The sequence below is a fragment of the Sorex araneus genome, chromosome 4, assembly GCF_027595985.1.
Source record: "Sorex araneus isolate mSorAra2 chromosome 4, mSorAra2.pri, whole genome shotgun sequence".
Taxonomy (NCBI): Eukaryota; Metazoa; Chordata; class Mammalia; order Eulipotyphla; family Soricidae; genus Sorex; species Sorex araneus.
The window spans coordinates 159,971,555-159,988,293 of NC_073305.1; the positions used below are offsets into that span (position 1 = coordinate 159,971,555).

Genomic DNA, 16,739 nt, shown 5'->3' on the forward strand with positions numbered 1-16,739 from the left:
ATGTGCTCCTCTTCCCCAAATGAAAGGGAATAATATAACTAAATATATGTGTACTTGTTATATATGTCATATGCGCATGTACCATTGAACATATGAACAATAATTCTCTATGTAAATATATGCATAAATGTATATATTGCACATACTGACATATATACTGAAGGTGGGATTGTATTTATTTTATTTTTTGTATCTCCCTTGCCTAATTATCCTGGAAATATAATATGTGCTCACTAGGTACCCAACAATGGCAGGAGAATGACAAATTGCAATGCCACAGACAGGGTTAGAAGACTAGAGATGTTTCTTGGTAGAGCGTAAGCTTTCTATGTATCAGGACTTTTGTTCAGTCCTCATAATAATACTATCATGATCCACATAAAAATAGCACTGTAGCACTCTTATCCCATTGTTCATGGATTTTCTCAAGCAGGCACCAGTAACGTCTCCATTGTGAGACTTGTTGTTACTGTCTTTGGCATATCAACTATGCCACGGGGAGCTTGCCAGGCTCTGCCGTGCGGGCAGGATACTCTCAGGAGCTTGCTGGGCTCGCCGAGAGGAACGGAAGAATCAAACCCGGGTTGGCCGCGTGCAAGGCCAATGCCCTACCCGCTATGCTGTCGCTCCAGCCCCCACATAATAGTACTAATAGCAATAAGAATAATCATCATACAGAACCAAAAGTGAACACAGACATGAGACTTCAGTTTCCAAATGAGAAATAGGCTCCTTCAGGCTACTGACTTGCCCAGGGTCCTAAAGACACCACTTGGATTTTGAAATTTGTTTGCTTCAGGACTATAACCATGATTCTTAGCTTCTTTTTTCAAAATAAAATATTTTTGATAACTTTATTACTGCTTCTAGAAACGTTCTAATAGCTGCAGGTGGTAATTCCATCATTAATGTTTAAAAGTGGAAATGATTGTGAATATGGACCAACTATACACTTTTAAGCAGCCAGACTATTTGAGATATAACTTTCTAAGCTAAAACTGAAGGATTCCTGTAAATCTATTTCATCGCAGTCTTTTGGAGATGGCTGTAAGAATGGCAATATCAGTGCTTCTCAAATGCTAGGCATTCATGGTAACAGATCTGGTTCAGTGAGGCCAAAACCCAAGTTCACTTTTTTACTATTCTTTCCCCAGGTTAGCCTAGTATCTGAAATCTAAAAGTGATTCAATAAATGTTCATTGAATGAATAAATAATAAATTTCCAAGTGCAGGACCATTTTTGATATAAATTGATCTCCGTTTCTGGTAAAGGTTGGAATAAAACCATCCGATCTAGACATAGGGCAGAACAAACTAAGTATTCTTGAGAAATGTCCACTTCTTTACTATTCCTTGCTTTTGGAATTTCAGGTCTCCTTGGCCCAGCCAAGAGAGATGCATGGCTGCAGTTACGAGCAGAGATTGAAGGTCTAACAGATTCCTGGCTAACAAATGCACTTAAATCTTTATCAATTATTAGTACTAGGTAAGTAGTATTGTTGCAGCTTCTATTATAAACGGTATTGAAGATGTAGGTCCAATTATACAGCCTATGGAAAAAAGTTTTGTGGTTTTAGACCTTACAATTCATTCTGTCAAATGATTTTTCAGTGTGTGTGTGTGTGTGTGTGTGTGTATGTGTGTGTGTGTGCGTGTATGTGCGCACGCGTGTGTGCTCATGTCAGGATGGGGCCAGGAACTGCTACTTGTCAGAGTACCCTGGTGCTCTTATCTATATTCTCTCTTCATAACTACTAGCAAATCCTAAGGTAAGGTGATTTTGCTTCTAATGAAGAAAGAAAGCACTCTATGAGGGGTAAAAGAGAGGAGATGACAGCAAAGATTAAGAAAGCAATAGTATATCTATAACAAGTGCAGGCTGTTAAGTCTTCTGAGCCAATTATATATTCTTTACATAATTAAGTGTACAAAAAAGTGCAGGAAAATCTTCTGAAATACTTATAGCTTTTGAATGACTAGTTGATGTCAGTAATAGAATTGTATAGACGTAAATAATTGAATTATGTGTTCCATAAATATGTTACTGTTTATAGTACTTATGTAGTAACATACTTACTTTATAAAATTAAAATGCTACAAATCATAAAAAATGATAACTGGTGATATATAGTTGAATCTTCCAATTATCTGAGTTTCATGTTTCAAATGCATAAATTTGCTAAGAAAATTTGTGAGACACTCAAAATTCAGAGAAAGATACTTGGTCTCTGTCTCTTTCTCTGAGAGATAGCAGATAAATATTGATATATTGATAGTAATAAAGTTAATACCACTACTCAGGACAGGGAAATAAGTGGATATTTGTACAATCCTGCACGGACTTCAGGCCTAGAGACAAAAAGAGCAACACACTGCTACAGAAAATATAAATAGGTAGAAAAGGGGTAAGTAATTTTCTGCATCGGGAAAGGCAAACTCCAACAGAGGATTTTGCTCAGTTCTGGGCTTTGACTATTAAAGTTTCCTGTCTGCATACATTAGAAAGGTTTTAGGCAGAAAATACAATAAAAGCAACCGTTGGAGAGAGGAGCCAGAAAATTTATTATGAAGAGAACTCATGTGTAGAACAAGATTTTCAATTTCAATGATTTGAGATGTTATGTTGAAAATAAAGTGCATTTTTCTCTCTACCTGTAAAGGAGAAAATTAGAATAGATGAGAACTTCTAAAATGGAAAGTTTGGAATCAATGTAGGGGAGACTTTTCTAACAAAGTTATCTGAGAATTCACATGCTGACTTGTAATTGGTGACTTAAAGCAAGACTTCTTAGGCTCCATCCACTCATGACCCCAGGTACATGGGTACATAAAATAGATATATAAATAAAAAAATTACTGGTGACACATCAAAAAAAATTATTGTGAAACAAATTTCCATGACCCTCATATTCAGTTTATAACCCTCCCTTGCCACACACAGGCAGGGGTTCATCCACAGTTGAAGATGTTGGGGTCTAAAGGCCTTCAGGTCAGGAAAACTGAATGTGAGGATTTCTGGACCCCTGAAATTGGGTGTGAGTGTAAATAGGATTTGTATTTATCTGAGAAGGAGGTCAACATCCATCTCCTTCCTCCTTAATTAATTAATATCTAATAAGATTGTTGCAGAACATACTAAGATGTGAAGAAAAGAACTTGACATACAGATTACTTATATATGGGCCAGAGCAATACTACAATGCCTTGTACATGACTGGCATGGATTCAATCTCCAGCATCTCATATGGTCCCCTGAGCACCTCCAGTAGTGACCTCTGAGTTCAGAGCCAGGCGTAAGCCCTGACTACCTCCAGGTGTGGCTCCAAAAAAAGTATATTATTAAGGAATCCAAAACTGGTCCAGGAAAGAAGGTATAGTGGGTAAAGCTCTTGCCTTCCATGAAGTCAACTTGGGTTTGTTTCCAACACCCCACACGTTCCCCTGAGTCCCTCCAGGCGTGATCCCTGAGTGTAGAGCCAGAAGTCAGAACTGAGCACAGCCGGGGGTGGCCCACAAAACAAAAACAAAAGAGAAATCATAACCGTCTAAGTGACTAACGTAAAAAGTTATGGTGCAAATCTATGATAGAGTATCTTTCCTGCATTATGTTTTATGAGGAGAAAGGAAATATTAGACAGTATGCCATAAATGAATGTACTATAATATTTGCAAACAAAAAAGTAGAATACAGAATCCTATAGTTATAGTATGACCCAAATGACAAAATTATAACAAAAATAGTAGAAGACAGAACATATAGCTATATAGTATGATCCAAATGACAAAATTATATACAGACATGCAAAGCAAAAATGTACAAAATAGAAAAAGCAGTTAACTGACTCCAAATGATTAAATCATTGATGCTTTTCTTCCTTACACTTGACTTTATTTTATAAATTTATATTGCAAATTTATGCAGCACTTATAATTTTAAATTATTGATGTGAAATTTCAGTCCTCCATTTCTGAGAGTGGTTCAGGACCCCCAGAGCACAGCTGAATGTGCCCACTATTAAAAACTAAATGATGCAACTCTGAATTTCATATGGTGTAAGTGAAAACAGATTTTAAAACCACATCTTTAAATTTTAAAAATGTATTCAATTTTGTTTCACCATGTTCTGATTTTGTAACATTTATCTGTATGTAGCATTGAATAAATAAAACATTTTGTTTAATTTAAAGTGTTAGATTTTGTTGTTTCATGTATTACTTTTAGTAATCTGGCATTGTTTGGGAAAGCCATGTATTCTAATATACTAGTAAGTACTTTCTGGGTCTTTATTTTATCATCAGTAAAATTAAGGGTTACATTGATAATAGTTATTAAACATCTTCTTTTAAATGTCAGGGTATTTTTATGCTATATAATCAAGTCCCTATTATAAAGTCAGGTGTCGATGGGGAATTTAGAAATAAAAATGGTATAAAAAGCTACACATAAAAAGATTTTTGTTTTAAAATAAATTTAAAATTTTGGGGGGCTGGAGCGATAACACAGCGGGTAGGGCGTTTGCCTTGCACGAGGCCGACCTGGGTTCAATTCCCAGCATCCCATATGGTCCCCTGAGCACCAGCAGGAGTAATTCCTGAGTGCAGGAGCCAGGAGTAACCCCTGTGCATTGCCGGTGTGACCCAAAAAGAAAAAAAAATTATCAACATTTATATATATAATATACTTATATATACATGTATATAAAGAAAACAAAGACTACTATTAAATGCATTGTAGGCTAAGCATATGCACAGTCATGAAAAGTTGACATTAAACTGATCTTCAGGATTACAGGAGGGCAATTACAAAATTACAGAATTTGCAGGAGGGTAAAAGGTTGCTGAAAAATTATACTAGTGATTTATAAAGACTACTGGGTGGTCTTCACAAATTCAAGGGATTGTGCTATAAACTCTCGACGAGATAAAAGCCCCTAGTCATGTGCTTTTTGATTCCAAATTTCATGTGCGTGGAAAAAGCTTGTAAAGAAAATAACTCACTTTCTATTTGTCCAGACATTCGCAATTCATTTTTTTTATTTCTTTTTTTTTTTTTTAATTTTATTTATTTTTAATTAGAGAATCACCGTGAGGGTACAGTTACAGATTTATACACTTTTGTGTTTATACTTCCCTCATACAAAGTTCGGGAACCCATCCCTTCACCAGTGCCCATTCTCCACCACCCGTAAACCCAGCGTCCCTCCCACCCTCCCCAATCCCATCTCCCCCCCACCCCACCCTGCCACTGTGGCAAGGCATTCCCTTCTGTTCTCTCTCTCTAATTAGCTGTTGTGGTTTGCAATAAAGGTGTTCAGTGGCCGCTGTGCTCAGTCTCTAGCCCTCATTCAGCCCGCAACTCCCTTCCCCCACATGGCCTTCGACTACAATGTAGTTGGTGATCGCTTCTCTGAGTTGACCTTTCCCCGGAACGTGAGGCCAGCCTCGAAGCCATGGAGTCAACCTCCTGGTACTTATTTCTACAGTTCTTGGGTGATAGTCTCCCACTCTGTTATTCTATATACCATAGATGAGTGCAATCTTTCTATGTCTGTCTCTCTCTTTCTGACTCATTTCACTCAGCATGAAACTTTTCATGCCCATCCACTTAACTACAAAATTCTTGACCTCCTTTTTTCTAACAGCTGCATAGTATTCCATTGTATAGATGTTCCAAAGTTTCCTCAACCAGTCATCCGTTCTGGGGCATTCGGGTTTTTTCCAGATTCTGGCTATTGTAAACAGTGCTGCGATGAACATACATGTGCAGATGTTGTTTCGATTGTACTTTTTTGCCTCTCTGGGATATATTCCCAGCAGTGGTATTGCTGGGTCAAATGGGAATTCAATATCTAATTTTTTGAGAATCGTCCAAATTGTTTTCCAGAAGGGCTGAACCAGTCGGCATTCCCACCAGCAGTGAAGAAGGGTCCCTTTCTCCCCACATCCTCTCCAACAGCGGTTGCTTTTGTTCTTTTGGATGTGTGCTAGTCTCTGTGGTGTGAGGTGGTATCTCATGGTTGTTTTGATCTGCATCTCTCTGATGATTAGTGATGCAGAGCACTTTTTCATGTGCCTTTTGGCCATTCGTATTTCTTCCTTGGTAAAGTTTCTGTTCATTTCTTCGCCCCATTTTTTGATGGGGTTGGATGTTTTCTTCTTGTAGAGTTCAACCAGTGCTTTATATACCATTGATATCAACCCCTTATCTGATGGGTATTGTGTAAATATCCTTTCCCATTCTGTGGATAGTCTTTGGATTCTGGTCAATGTATTTCTTGCGGTGCAGAAGCTTTTTAGTTTAATGTAGTCCCATTTGTTGATCTCTGTTTTTACTAGATTCGCAATTCATTTTTATTGACTTTTTACTTCCCTCCTTTACTATCACTAAAATAAATAACTAAAGAAATAACTGCAAATTTATAAAATAAGAGATCCTCAAATACAAAAGGTATTGCTTTTGTAGATGCATTAAAATGGGGGTCTATTAAATACTGCACGTCCTCTCTTGTGATTGAGGAAGAGGTTTAGGGATTTGACCCCTCCATCCTAAGTCTCCTCCATCTTTGTGTCTCACATACTACTGTCAGCCCCTTTTTATGTGACCATTCTATCACCTTCTTCCTGCCTACATTCCCTGCTTCCCAGACTCTGAAAGCTTTGGCACACACAGCTCTCTATCAACATTAAAAAGTAAAATACCTGATACGGATGCTTTCGAAGTTTAGAGCTGTGCCATCCCCTCTCCGATAGCCTTCCCATGATTGTTGATGTTGAAGTGGGTATTTTTCTCTGAAATTCTACAAGGATTTGAGAAAATCTATTAGAGAAAATATTACCTATTTCAAATATCTATTTGTGTGTGAGTGTGTGTGTGTGTGTGTGTGTGTGTGTGTTATGGTCCTGGAGGTTGGAACACAAAGGCATCATTTCTTCCTGACTTCATGTTGCCTGTTTTCTTTTTCTGCCTTTGAGGATATAATTCTTGATTTTTTCATGGTGCCTGCCAGATAGTAGGCATTCCATTAATGGGTGTTGAATATTATCATGTTATGTTACTACAGTCTGTCTTATTATGGAGTTTAGAGAACATATTTATATTATGATAATTTTATATTAGAAAAAATGTGCATATTTCCTCCCTTACCTTAGGAGTAACTGCGTAAATGTTTTGGTAACAACAACCCAACTGATCCCAGCACTTGCGAAGGTTCTACTCTATAGTTTAGGAGGTGCTTTCCCCATTGAGAATATTTACAGTGCAACTAAAATAGGTAAGAAAATTATTCCTACTCTTTATGAAATGTGTTCACATCTGTGTTTTGGCGAATTTTCATAGTGTGTGTTTCTGCATGATTCCTTTTTTTCACAAATTTTGCTCTTAGAATACTAGAGTTTTGTCCTGAGTCCCCTGCAATTCATTGTACATGTGCATATTTTATGAAAATTACAAAAGGAAATACTGAGGGACTGGAGAGATAGCTCAAGGTAGAGTGCTCTCCTTATACACAATTGAACTAGGTTCAATCCCTGACCACCCTATGGTCTCCCTGAGCCCTATCTGAAGTGATCTCCGAGCCCAGAGTCAGGAGTAAGCTCTGAGCACTGCTGGGTGTGCTTCCCCTACCCAAAAAAATAAAATAGAGAAATTGTTACCTAGTGAATTCTGATCTCAGTATCTGAATAGTTCTAACTCATTTCATGTAAATATGTTTATACACAGTACATTGTGGTATATATATTCAAATCATCATGGTATATCTTATTATATGAATTATTTATAGACTTGGTGTTTACTATTTTGATTACTATGATGTATATAATATTTAATCCTTGCATATTCAATAATCAATTGTATGATGAAATGATACTATAGGACAGTATGCATACATATTTTAGTGATACCTATGTAATACTTACATAAATTTATAATTTGCTACTTCAACAGAAAAATAACTTAAACCTAAGATAAAATTATTTTTATTTTCTAAATTGAACTAATGTTTTTGATTTCAGAAATAAAAAATATTATGAATCTTAAACATAATTGGAGCATTCACAAAATTCATTGGTTGGAAATTCACATTTGCAAAACTCTTCAACAACAAAGAGCTATTTTAATTTTGTTTATTTGGATATATCTAAATGTGGACCAATCTTTGAATTTAAGTGTATTTATTGCCCATGATCTCTAATACACAATTAAGAAATTTTTCTATCTTAAAAGAGTTAAAAAAAAGCTCATGTATCCAACTTTTAAGGAAATGCCTCAGGAAATAGATGGGTTATATAATGTTTCCTAAAGGTTAATAAACAGATCTTGGCAACTTGACAAGAGAAATTCAAAAATCCTAACATTTCTGACCAAAAATAACCTGCTGTGGGCTTAACAATGTTTGAGATTGACACAAGCAAATGGAGCCCCCAGTTGCAGCTGTTTCAGAAGTATGATTAAAGAGAACCAAGCTTTCATAATACCAATTGTAGATTTTTATAATGCTATAATTCAGAGCCTGATAACAGTCCAACTAAAATTTAATATAGATGCAAATATTTACACTACAGAATTCATATAGAGAACTTGATTTTGTTTTTTGACAAACTAAGCCATTTTGCACCAACATAAATATTTTCTCAAGAATATTTTGTATTGGCCAGATATTTCCTCATATCAATTGTTAAAAATAATCTTAACAATTATTTAAAGATAATTGTTAAAATAATTTTTCCCTGTACACTAGTATAAGTTTTGGGGGACTTCTAAATTATATCAAGACAGAAATCCGAATGACTACATGAACAGTATTGGTATGAAATTCAAAGAATAATAACAATTCTTGAAAAGACAGATGTGTCAAAATATCAGCATTGTTCCCTGATTGCAGTCAGAGGATTCTCTTGTCCCATACAGTGACCCAATCAGACAGTGCTCTTAGTGCAATTAACCTGAGAAAACTAATTCCCAGTCACTTGTATAAAGTTGTTTATATAGGTAAATTCACATCTATTATCTCCTCATTCCTTTAAAAATTAAGATATATTTTAAATTTTTCAAAGTAATATTTTCAACTGACTTGTGTGTACTACTTAAAGTTGGAATAAAGGGTCAAAGTGAATATTAAATTTTAAGTTCACTAGGAAAATTATTCCAACTGTCCATTGGAGGAGTTAAAAATACAAATGCTTTACCCTATTGACCTCTTTTGAATGCAAAGTTATTTGTTTAATCTGTCTCAAATCAAGACTTGCATTATTTAAACACTTGTTGATTTCATAAACCCCGGAGTTGCAAGCTAGCTTAAGTGATTATTAATCAGGAATAATTAACTAACACTTTATGAATCTCTAGGTTAATGAATGCAATGGATGGAAGAATAAGCAGTGCATTGTTTTTCAGGCAAGGAAAGCTGTTTTGAGCGTATAGTGTCCAGATTTGGCACTAACATAACTTATGTTGTGATTGGAGATGGCCGAGATGAGGAGCATGCCGCTAACCAGGTAACTTCACTCTGAACTTTATCTCATTTATCTTCCAGGAAAAGAAAGTTGCTTTGAACGAATAATGCAAAGGTTTGGCAGAAAAGTAGTGTATGTTGTAATTGGGGATGGTGTAGAAGAAGAACAGGCAGCAAAAAAGGTAACCTGTCTCAAACAATGTTGGTGTGATACTTGTAATGCAAGCTTTCTTGTTTGCATTCCTGTAGTTTGACCCATTGGCAGCTTGACAAATTATATAAATTTATAGATACAAAGCAGTTAAGAGCATGAGGTCAATACTTACATTTAAATTAACCATTTGGAGTCTAGCATTTTTTGCCTGAGATTTGATAATGCAGCATAATACAGTTATACTTAATATAAATAGTTTATGTTTAAATACATACATGCACAGTAATTTGTAAGAAGGAAGAATGACCAGTCTTAAGCATATGAAATTTAAGATGCTAATGAAGTTAGTGAGCTTTATGGATAAGTGTTATGAGTGCCTTCATTCTTAGGTCTTTCTTCATTCATCCTCTTGGCCATATGGTACTTGTGTCTAGTAATAAGCAGACATTTTAATGATAAATGCCAGAATAATATTAAAGAATTTGAAGAAAAGATCTGTTGTGAGGAAATCTCATAACTGTTGCAGGATTGAGATATCTAACTCAGATTCTGCTGTGCCAATGCATTACAGAGACTTTGAGGCAATATATCTCACATTTTTTATATTTTGTTTTAGTAAGTCTTGGTACTTGATTAAAGCCAAGAAGTTGACTGGAAAAATGATTCAGAGCCTTAGTTATTTAAATAAGCATTTCTATCAGGCCAGTATTATGAAGAAGAAATAAATGTAATCAAATATATTTAGATGGTTAACTCAATATCAAAAGAAGAATGATAACACTGTTGGGCCCAGAAAACAAATTATAAATCAACACAACATTGAAATCTATTGCTTCTTTCTGTGAATGAAAGTAAAATATAATCTACCCAATATGAAAGTAATCTCACTTAGAAAACAAAGAAAAATAATGAGTCTTCATTGTTTTTAAACAGTGACAGATCAGCTTGTATTGTTTTAGTAGAAAGAATGTGTCTTTATTATGTCAAAATTTTAGGTCTAAATTTTCAAATCATTATAACTATAATACAAAGAAGAAATAAATGATTTAAGGTTATAAGATTTTTAAAATCAAACAAGTGGTACTTTAAACACCTTTGTGAAGTGTTGGCCGCCACCTTGAAATTCTCTGTGCCTTGCCTTTCATAGTATTAAGAAAGGCAGTATGGAGTCTACTTACGCCCAAGCATCTTGGTTTAATTTAACAATGTCATCGATCCAAGACTGTTGCCCACAACCCAAGGACTATGGTCAGAAGTCTGGTCACTAGAAATAGATCTTTCATCACTGACAACTACTTGAAATGCTTTCTAGTTGTACATAATTAAAATTATCTCCTAGGTTTTGTGAATTGTCAATGCCTTAAGTCATATTTGTTTTAACTTTCCTTTCTTTTTATTTTTGGACGGGTGCATATCCAGTGGCTCACAGCTTGTTTTAATTTTACATATTGGCACCATAATAGAACACAGGAAATAACAGTATTTGCAGAAAGCTCAGTAAAATACTTTTCATGGTTTTGAGCATCTATGAAAGTCACATGTATTTAGGCTAGGCATAATAATAAAAGTATTTTTTTCAAAATCAGAAAATGTATATTTCTTGAAAATTTAAACTTATAAAATGTACTCTATTTATGATATATCAGTTTTTATACTCTCTACTTTACACTTAAAACTTCAGGATAAAAAAGCATGACTCCAAGTGGAAAAGAATTTAGAATGCTATTTCCAAATAGTTGTTTGTGTAGATACAGTTTTGGTGATGGTGATGGCTTATATTTCTATATTTTGAAATGCAGGTGGTTGGTTCTTAAATACCCAGAATGCATGCTTTTCTTTGTATATAGCTATAATTGCATGTGCAGTGATAAAAGCACTGTTTTGTAATCACAAATAGATCTGAGCTGAAATATTTTTTAAAACTTACAGGTGAATTTCTCTGCTTAAATTTGACCTTAAAAATTGGACTTTGTTAAATTTAAGAAGAAAGTTTAAGGCTTAGAAATTATTAGCTAAATTGCTCTCATATCTAAAAGATATCCCCTATAACTTTTATGTGGTAATATTTATCATTTTGAAGTTTCTAGAATCCACATTGAAAACCTAAAAAGATATATATTATTGCACTAATATATTTTACTTCAATACATATTTCAATTTCACTTCAATATTATTGTCTCAAGGCCTAACACATATGAGATTGTTACTGTGATGATTACACTTTTATTTTACATGACAGGTCTTTGAAATTCATTATAAATTTTGAGCCAGATGAGCTACATTTCAAAGTATTTGATAGGTACCTGTGGCTATGACTAACACATCTAACACATTGGACAGAAATGCTTGTATAACAGTGATGGTTACTACTTTGATTAACTTTTAGAGTAAAATTGGGTTTTATGTGTTATATCTACATATATGTATAGCTCTAAAATATTCTATAAGAGTGTATTAGATAAAACATGCAGTGATTGGCTAGTTGCTCTGGTGTACCTTTTTTTTCTTTATTATCTGCAGTGGAATTCTTTTATACATTTATTTTTTCGTTATCACAGTCTTCCATGAAAATATAATTCGGTGCACTATACTCACTATAACTGTGTATACTGCACTATTCACAGTACTCATATGTCTTTGTAGGACCACAGCCCATTAAATATCTAAGAACTTTTGTACCACAAAAATTTTCTCATCTTGGGTGTGGCTTCTTCCCCATTAATAATGGTTATTAGGATGCCACCTCTAAATCCCTTGCCAGTGAAATAAATCAAGTGAACACTTATGACTTTGATCACTATTTTACCCAGACAATTAAAAAAATTAATCAGCTCATACTTTTTGTCTATCTCATTAGAAAGTATGGTTCAATTTTGAATTTTACTTTACACAGAAGTGAATTCACCATCTTTTTGATTATACAAAAAGCCTTGGGCTTTAGAGATTATTTTAATATTTGTTAAAGATTGGAGCAGAAGAGATAGCACATTTTATAGGGTGCTTGTATTGCACACAGCCAACCTGAGTTTGACCCCAGTCACTGCATCTGCTCCCCTGAGTGATTCCAGGAGTGATTCCTGGGTGCAAAATTAGGAGTAATCATGAGCACAATTTGGGTATGGCCCCAAAACAACACAAAACAAAACAAAATTTTAAGTTAGACACATGGGAATTAAAATTAAAATACTCTATCAAGCCACAGGGTGTGATGCCCAACTTGCTCAGCTTGCTTTTTTAGATGTCAATGTCAGTGATGATACTTTCTAGAAGAAAATATTAAACAATGTGAGGAATCTCAGTATTTGTTCTTATATTAATTATAATCCAGTTCAGATCTATTTATTATTTTGGCAATGCCATATTGATGCTACCGGTCTTCAATTGTGATCATCCCTCCTGAGAGTCCCCTCCCTTAACTGGGTGGACTATGTACCCTTGTGTGTTTGGATGCTTCATTGATACAATAGTTATGATTTCTCTCCATTCCTCCTCCCCCCACCCTCATCCCTTCTTCTCTAACACACAGCACAACATGCCCTTTTGGAGGATATCAAGTCATTCAGACCTCTTGGCTCTACATCAAGCACTGGAATTAGAGTATTTGTAACTGTTCTCTAGCTGGAGATCCGTTTTTATATTTCAAGTACACTGAATTTCTATGTGTGATTAATGCCTCTGGCTTTACACATACAAATTGTCTTAAAGGATGAAATCATAATTTGGAATGAAAATTCCTGAATGAAGAATTCAGTTGCTGAATGGAATTAAAGTTTAGTGCTACAGAAAGGAAGCTCTATGGTCTTATATTTACAACACTTTAATGGTTTTTAAAAAAATCTGTGGAGGTTGCTGGTACACACCGAATGAGTCCTAACTGGAATTAACAGCTTTAGTGAAGAACTTTTAACCTGTCAAAGCACCAACACATGCTCCATCTGACAAGGTGATGTTCAACAACATTCCTCAACATGGGAGATCTTCTCAGCCCTGAGGTTTGAATCTGACTTTACCCTACCTAGCCCAGAGAATCTGAATTGGAATGCACTCAGACTGTCAAAGGACAAGCCTATCTAGACCTATAATTGGTGTAAATTATTGATGAAAATAATTTACTGTGACTTTTATTAGAAGCTGGCTGAAAATGGATGCAATTTTTCTTTCATTTGTTGGGGAGGGATACGGGAAGGGCAATGGGAATCTAATATTGTCTCTTTTTTAAGTTTGGCAAGCAGAATGTTCATACTGATGTGTTGTGCCTTAAAGACAAGACAGAGTTTGTGTGTTACAATGTAACTTTGGTTAAAAATCCCTGTAGGTAATGGAAACCAAAAAGCGTTTTTCTGATCATTCTTAACATGACCAAATTTAAAATTCAAGCTATCGAATCTCAATACTGCACCATCAAGAAATTATTTGTTGCAATGAGAAAAGTCATAATAAAGGCAATCTTGTGGTTTATTTGGGTTCTGAATAATTCCAATAATTGTATGAGGCAACTACTTGTGTATCCAACCATAAGCAGAATGTTTGAGAAAGACTGTGGGACCTTTGCTTAGAAAGTGAAGTATATGTTGAAGTCTCGATTACTCTTTCTAGACTTTTACTGGGGAAAACTAAGAGCCATATTCGTGACATTTTGCACTGTTTTAAGTTTGACTTTTCGATATGTTTAAGTTGTGTAGGGAGAACTATTTTTGTGTGAAAATCATGAGCAAATACCACCAAAATACTCTTTGAACATGCCATAAACAACTTAAAATTCACAGTGAGATAACATGGCTTAAAGTAAAAATGAAGGGCACTTATAAAAGCCAAGGCCATGGTGAAAATAAAACATCCTTAGTAATGGGAAGTGGATGCCATATATTGGTTCTAAGGAAAAAAATGGATCAATTAAAATTTTATGTGGAATATCATCATAAAATAAGTGATCAAATGAACCAGATCTGGATAGCATCACTGAAATCACAACAGTGAAATAGTACCTGGGTTTCAGTTTTAACACACAAAGCCAGGCTCTCTTCATTACCAACTTGTCTCCCTTAGTTTCTGCCTGTACCATCGCTGCACAGAGGGCTATGTTCATTCAAGGAGAACCTGTTGTCATTGTGTTTGCATGTGTTTTTCTCCTTGGTATATATAACCCATCTTAGGAACACAGTACTGGTTCTCCTGTCATTTCATATGACATAGCTTCTTTATGGAAACTTAAGACTTCATGAACTGGGAGCTGTTTAATTGTATCTGCACCAGAAGTTCCATGGGTAGTAGCAATAATGTGTAACTTGGAGTCCAGCAACTAAGCAGGGTTCCTAACCAGAGGCTGGTCCATAACAATTCATTATAATAGACTTCAGTAGATCCAATGATATCGGTGCTTGGCATAGAACATTCACTATGGAAATGAAATATTATTTTCCATACTGTAAACCTCTTTTCCTTAACTGAATACTAAGGCCATGTTTATGTTGAACAGAAAGAGATTGAGATCCAATGTCGTATAAGATTGTGATTTTTTTTTCACACAAACTTTGACCTTAATTTTAAATTTTTGGTGTATTGGCAACCCCAAGTACTATTGTGAGAAAAGTAGGTTGGAATACTTTTAACAATAATGGTGTTGATGATGATAAATCATATTCTTAAACTTACCTTTATATTGAAAATAATAGTTGAAAAATTAAAGAGCTGCATTGATTATCAGTTCTTATTACATGGTGTGCACTAAAACCTTGAGTATTTATTACTGTGAATAAAAAAAATCTTTACTGTATAGACAGTTTTTTTAAATGGTAGAATTGTGGAATTACACTTAAATTTCTCATTCTTTTTCATATCACAAAAGCAAGGCTTCTTATGCTGCTAACCCTGCCGTTGGAGAAAGGAACACCCCTTCATTGGAGAAACGGAAATGTCACTGATGGCATGAGCCAGTGCTGTTTCTCACATCTTCTCTGATTATGTTTTTAGAAGAGACTGACAGCATAAAACTAAAATGCTCATTTTATGAAGAACATCAATTTTTGGCACTGTAGTGGCACAGGTCCAGAAGTCAGTGTCACAATTTGTCCTATGGCTTTTGAGCATGTAACTTAAGTTCTGCTCAAATCAAAACTCTTCCCTTCCTCTCTTGGAAATAGAAGATCCTCTTCCTTTCTGATCTTAAATCCAAAAAACTAACCAACGAACAACAACAACAACAAAACAGCCCTTTTGATAATTCCTACATAATTCTGAAATATAGAGAATATTGTGCCTTATTGTAAACCAGTTTGGAAATGTGTGACTAACATGAGTCTTTGCTACTCTATAAGCAGACGTGGTACATTACTAAGAAAGGTATAACATCTGAAATAATTCAAAAACAGGTGGTGTGGCTACCATTTGATAGTGTAGAAGAGTGAGTCAGAAGGTTTGTAAACCAAAATTGGAGGCAAAAAAAAAAACCAAAATTAGAATCATGCAGGCAGCTTGTTCACATAAAGCAAGTAATGACTCTCTAAAAATGTTTTTCCTTAGTCTATGGTGAGCTAAGATTCAAAATAGTGTCAACAGCATGCTCCAGTATGAAGCTATTTTTTCAAAAAAGCATATTTGTTAATGACCAGCCTACATTCTCATTGAATATGGTATTTAGTGTTTCTTTTAAAAACAAACAAGCATAATGAGCCAAAGTTGCATTTTGATTCCCAATTATGGTAGCATTATGAAAACCTCATAAAGTCAAGGGTTTCTGTCATGTATTAGAAAAGTATAGATTATTGGGGCCTACATAATTTAAAGAAATGTAAATTAATATTAAAAGCTTGTAAAAATATGTACATCTTTACTATTTCTCAATAAATACCTTTGGAAATGTTTTCCTTTTCTTCACTTGCTCACGTTGTGGAGTTTCGTTTTATGTATTTGGTACTGTTCTAAATGAAGTGAAATTCATATTTTGGCTGTTTTGTTTGAATTGATGTATTCTTACCTCCTCTTTTTTATGCCTCAATTGCATGTTCTACACTTAAGACACACTGAGCTGTAACATGGAATATCAGTAATCGAAAGAATTACTTCACAATTCACTTTGTATATTTTTCTACAGACTGATAGCTATTTTCAAGCATAATTATAACATAGTCTTGATT

The 16,739-nt window shown here is 34.8% G+C and overlaps 1 protein-coding gene across 1 annotated transcript in view; it reads left to right on the plus strand.

Annotated features, from left to right (window-relative positions):
- The window catches only part of EYA4 (EYA transcriptional coactivator and phosphatase 4), a 267,283-nt gene extending 250,829 nt beyond the window's left edge, over nt 1–16,454 (plus strand). Inside the window, exons 16-19 of the mRNA XM_055135767.1 lie at nt 1,372–1,486; nt 7,150–7,271; nt 9,534–9,634; nt 13,133–16,454. Of these exons, the coding sequence (XP_054991742.1) occupies nt 1,372–1,486; nt 7,150–7,271; nt 9,534–9,634; nt 13,133–13,213 (419 nt within the window). The 3' untranslated portion in view covers nt 13,214–16,454. The remainder of the gene's footprint in view (nt 1–1,371; nt 1,487–7,149; nt 7,272–9,533; nt 9,635–13,132) is intronic.
- Nucleotides 16,455–16,739: the final 285 nt, after the last annotated feature.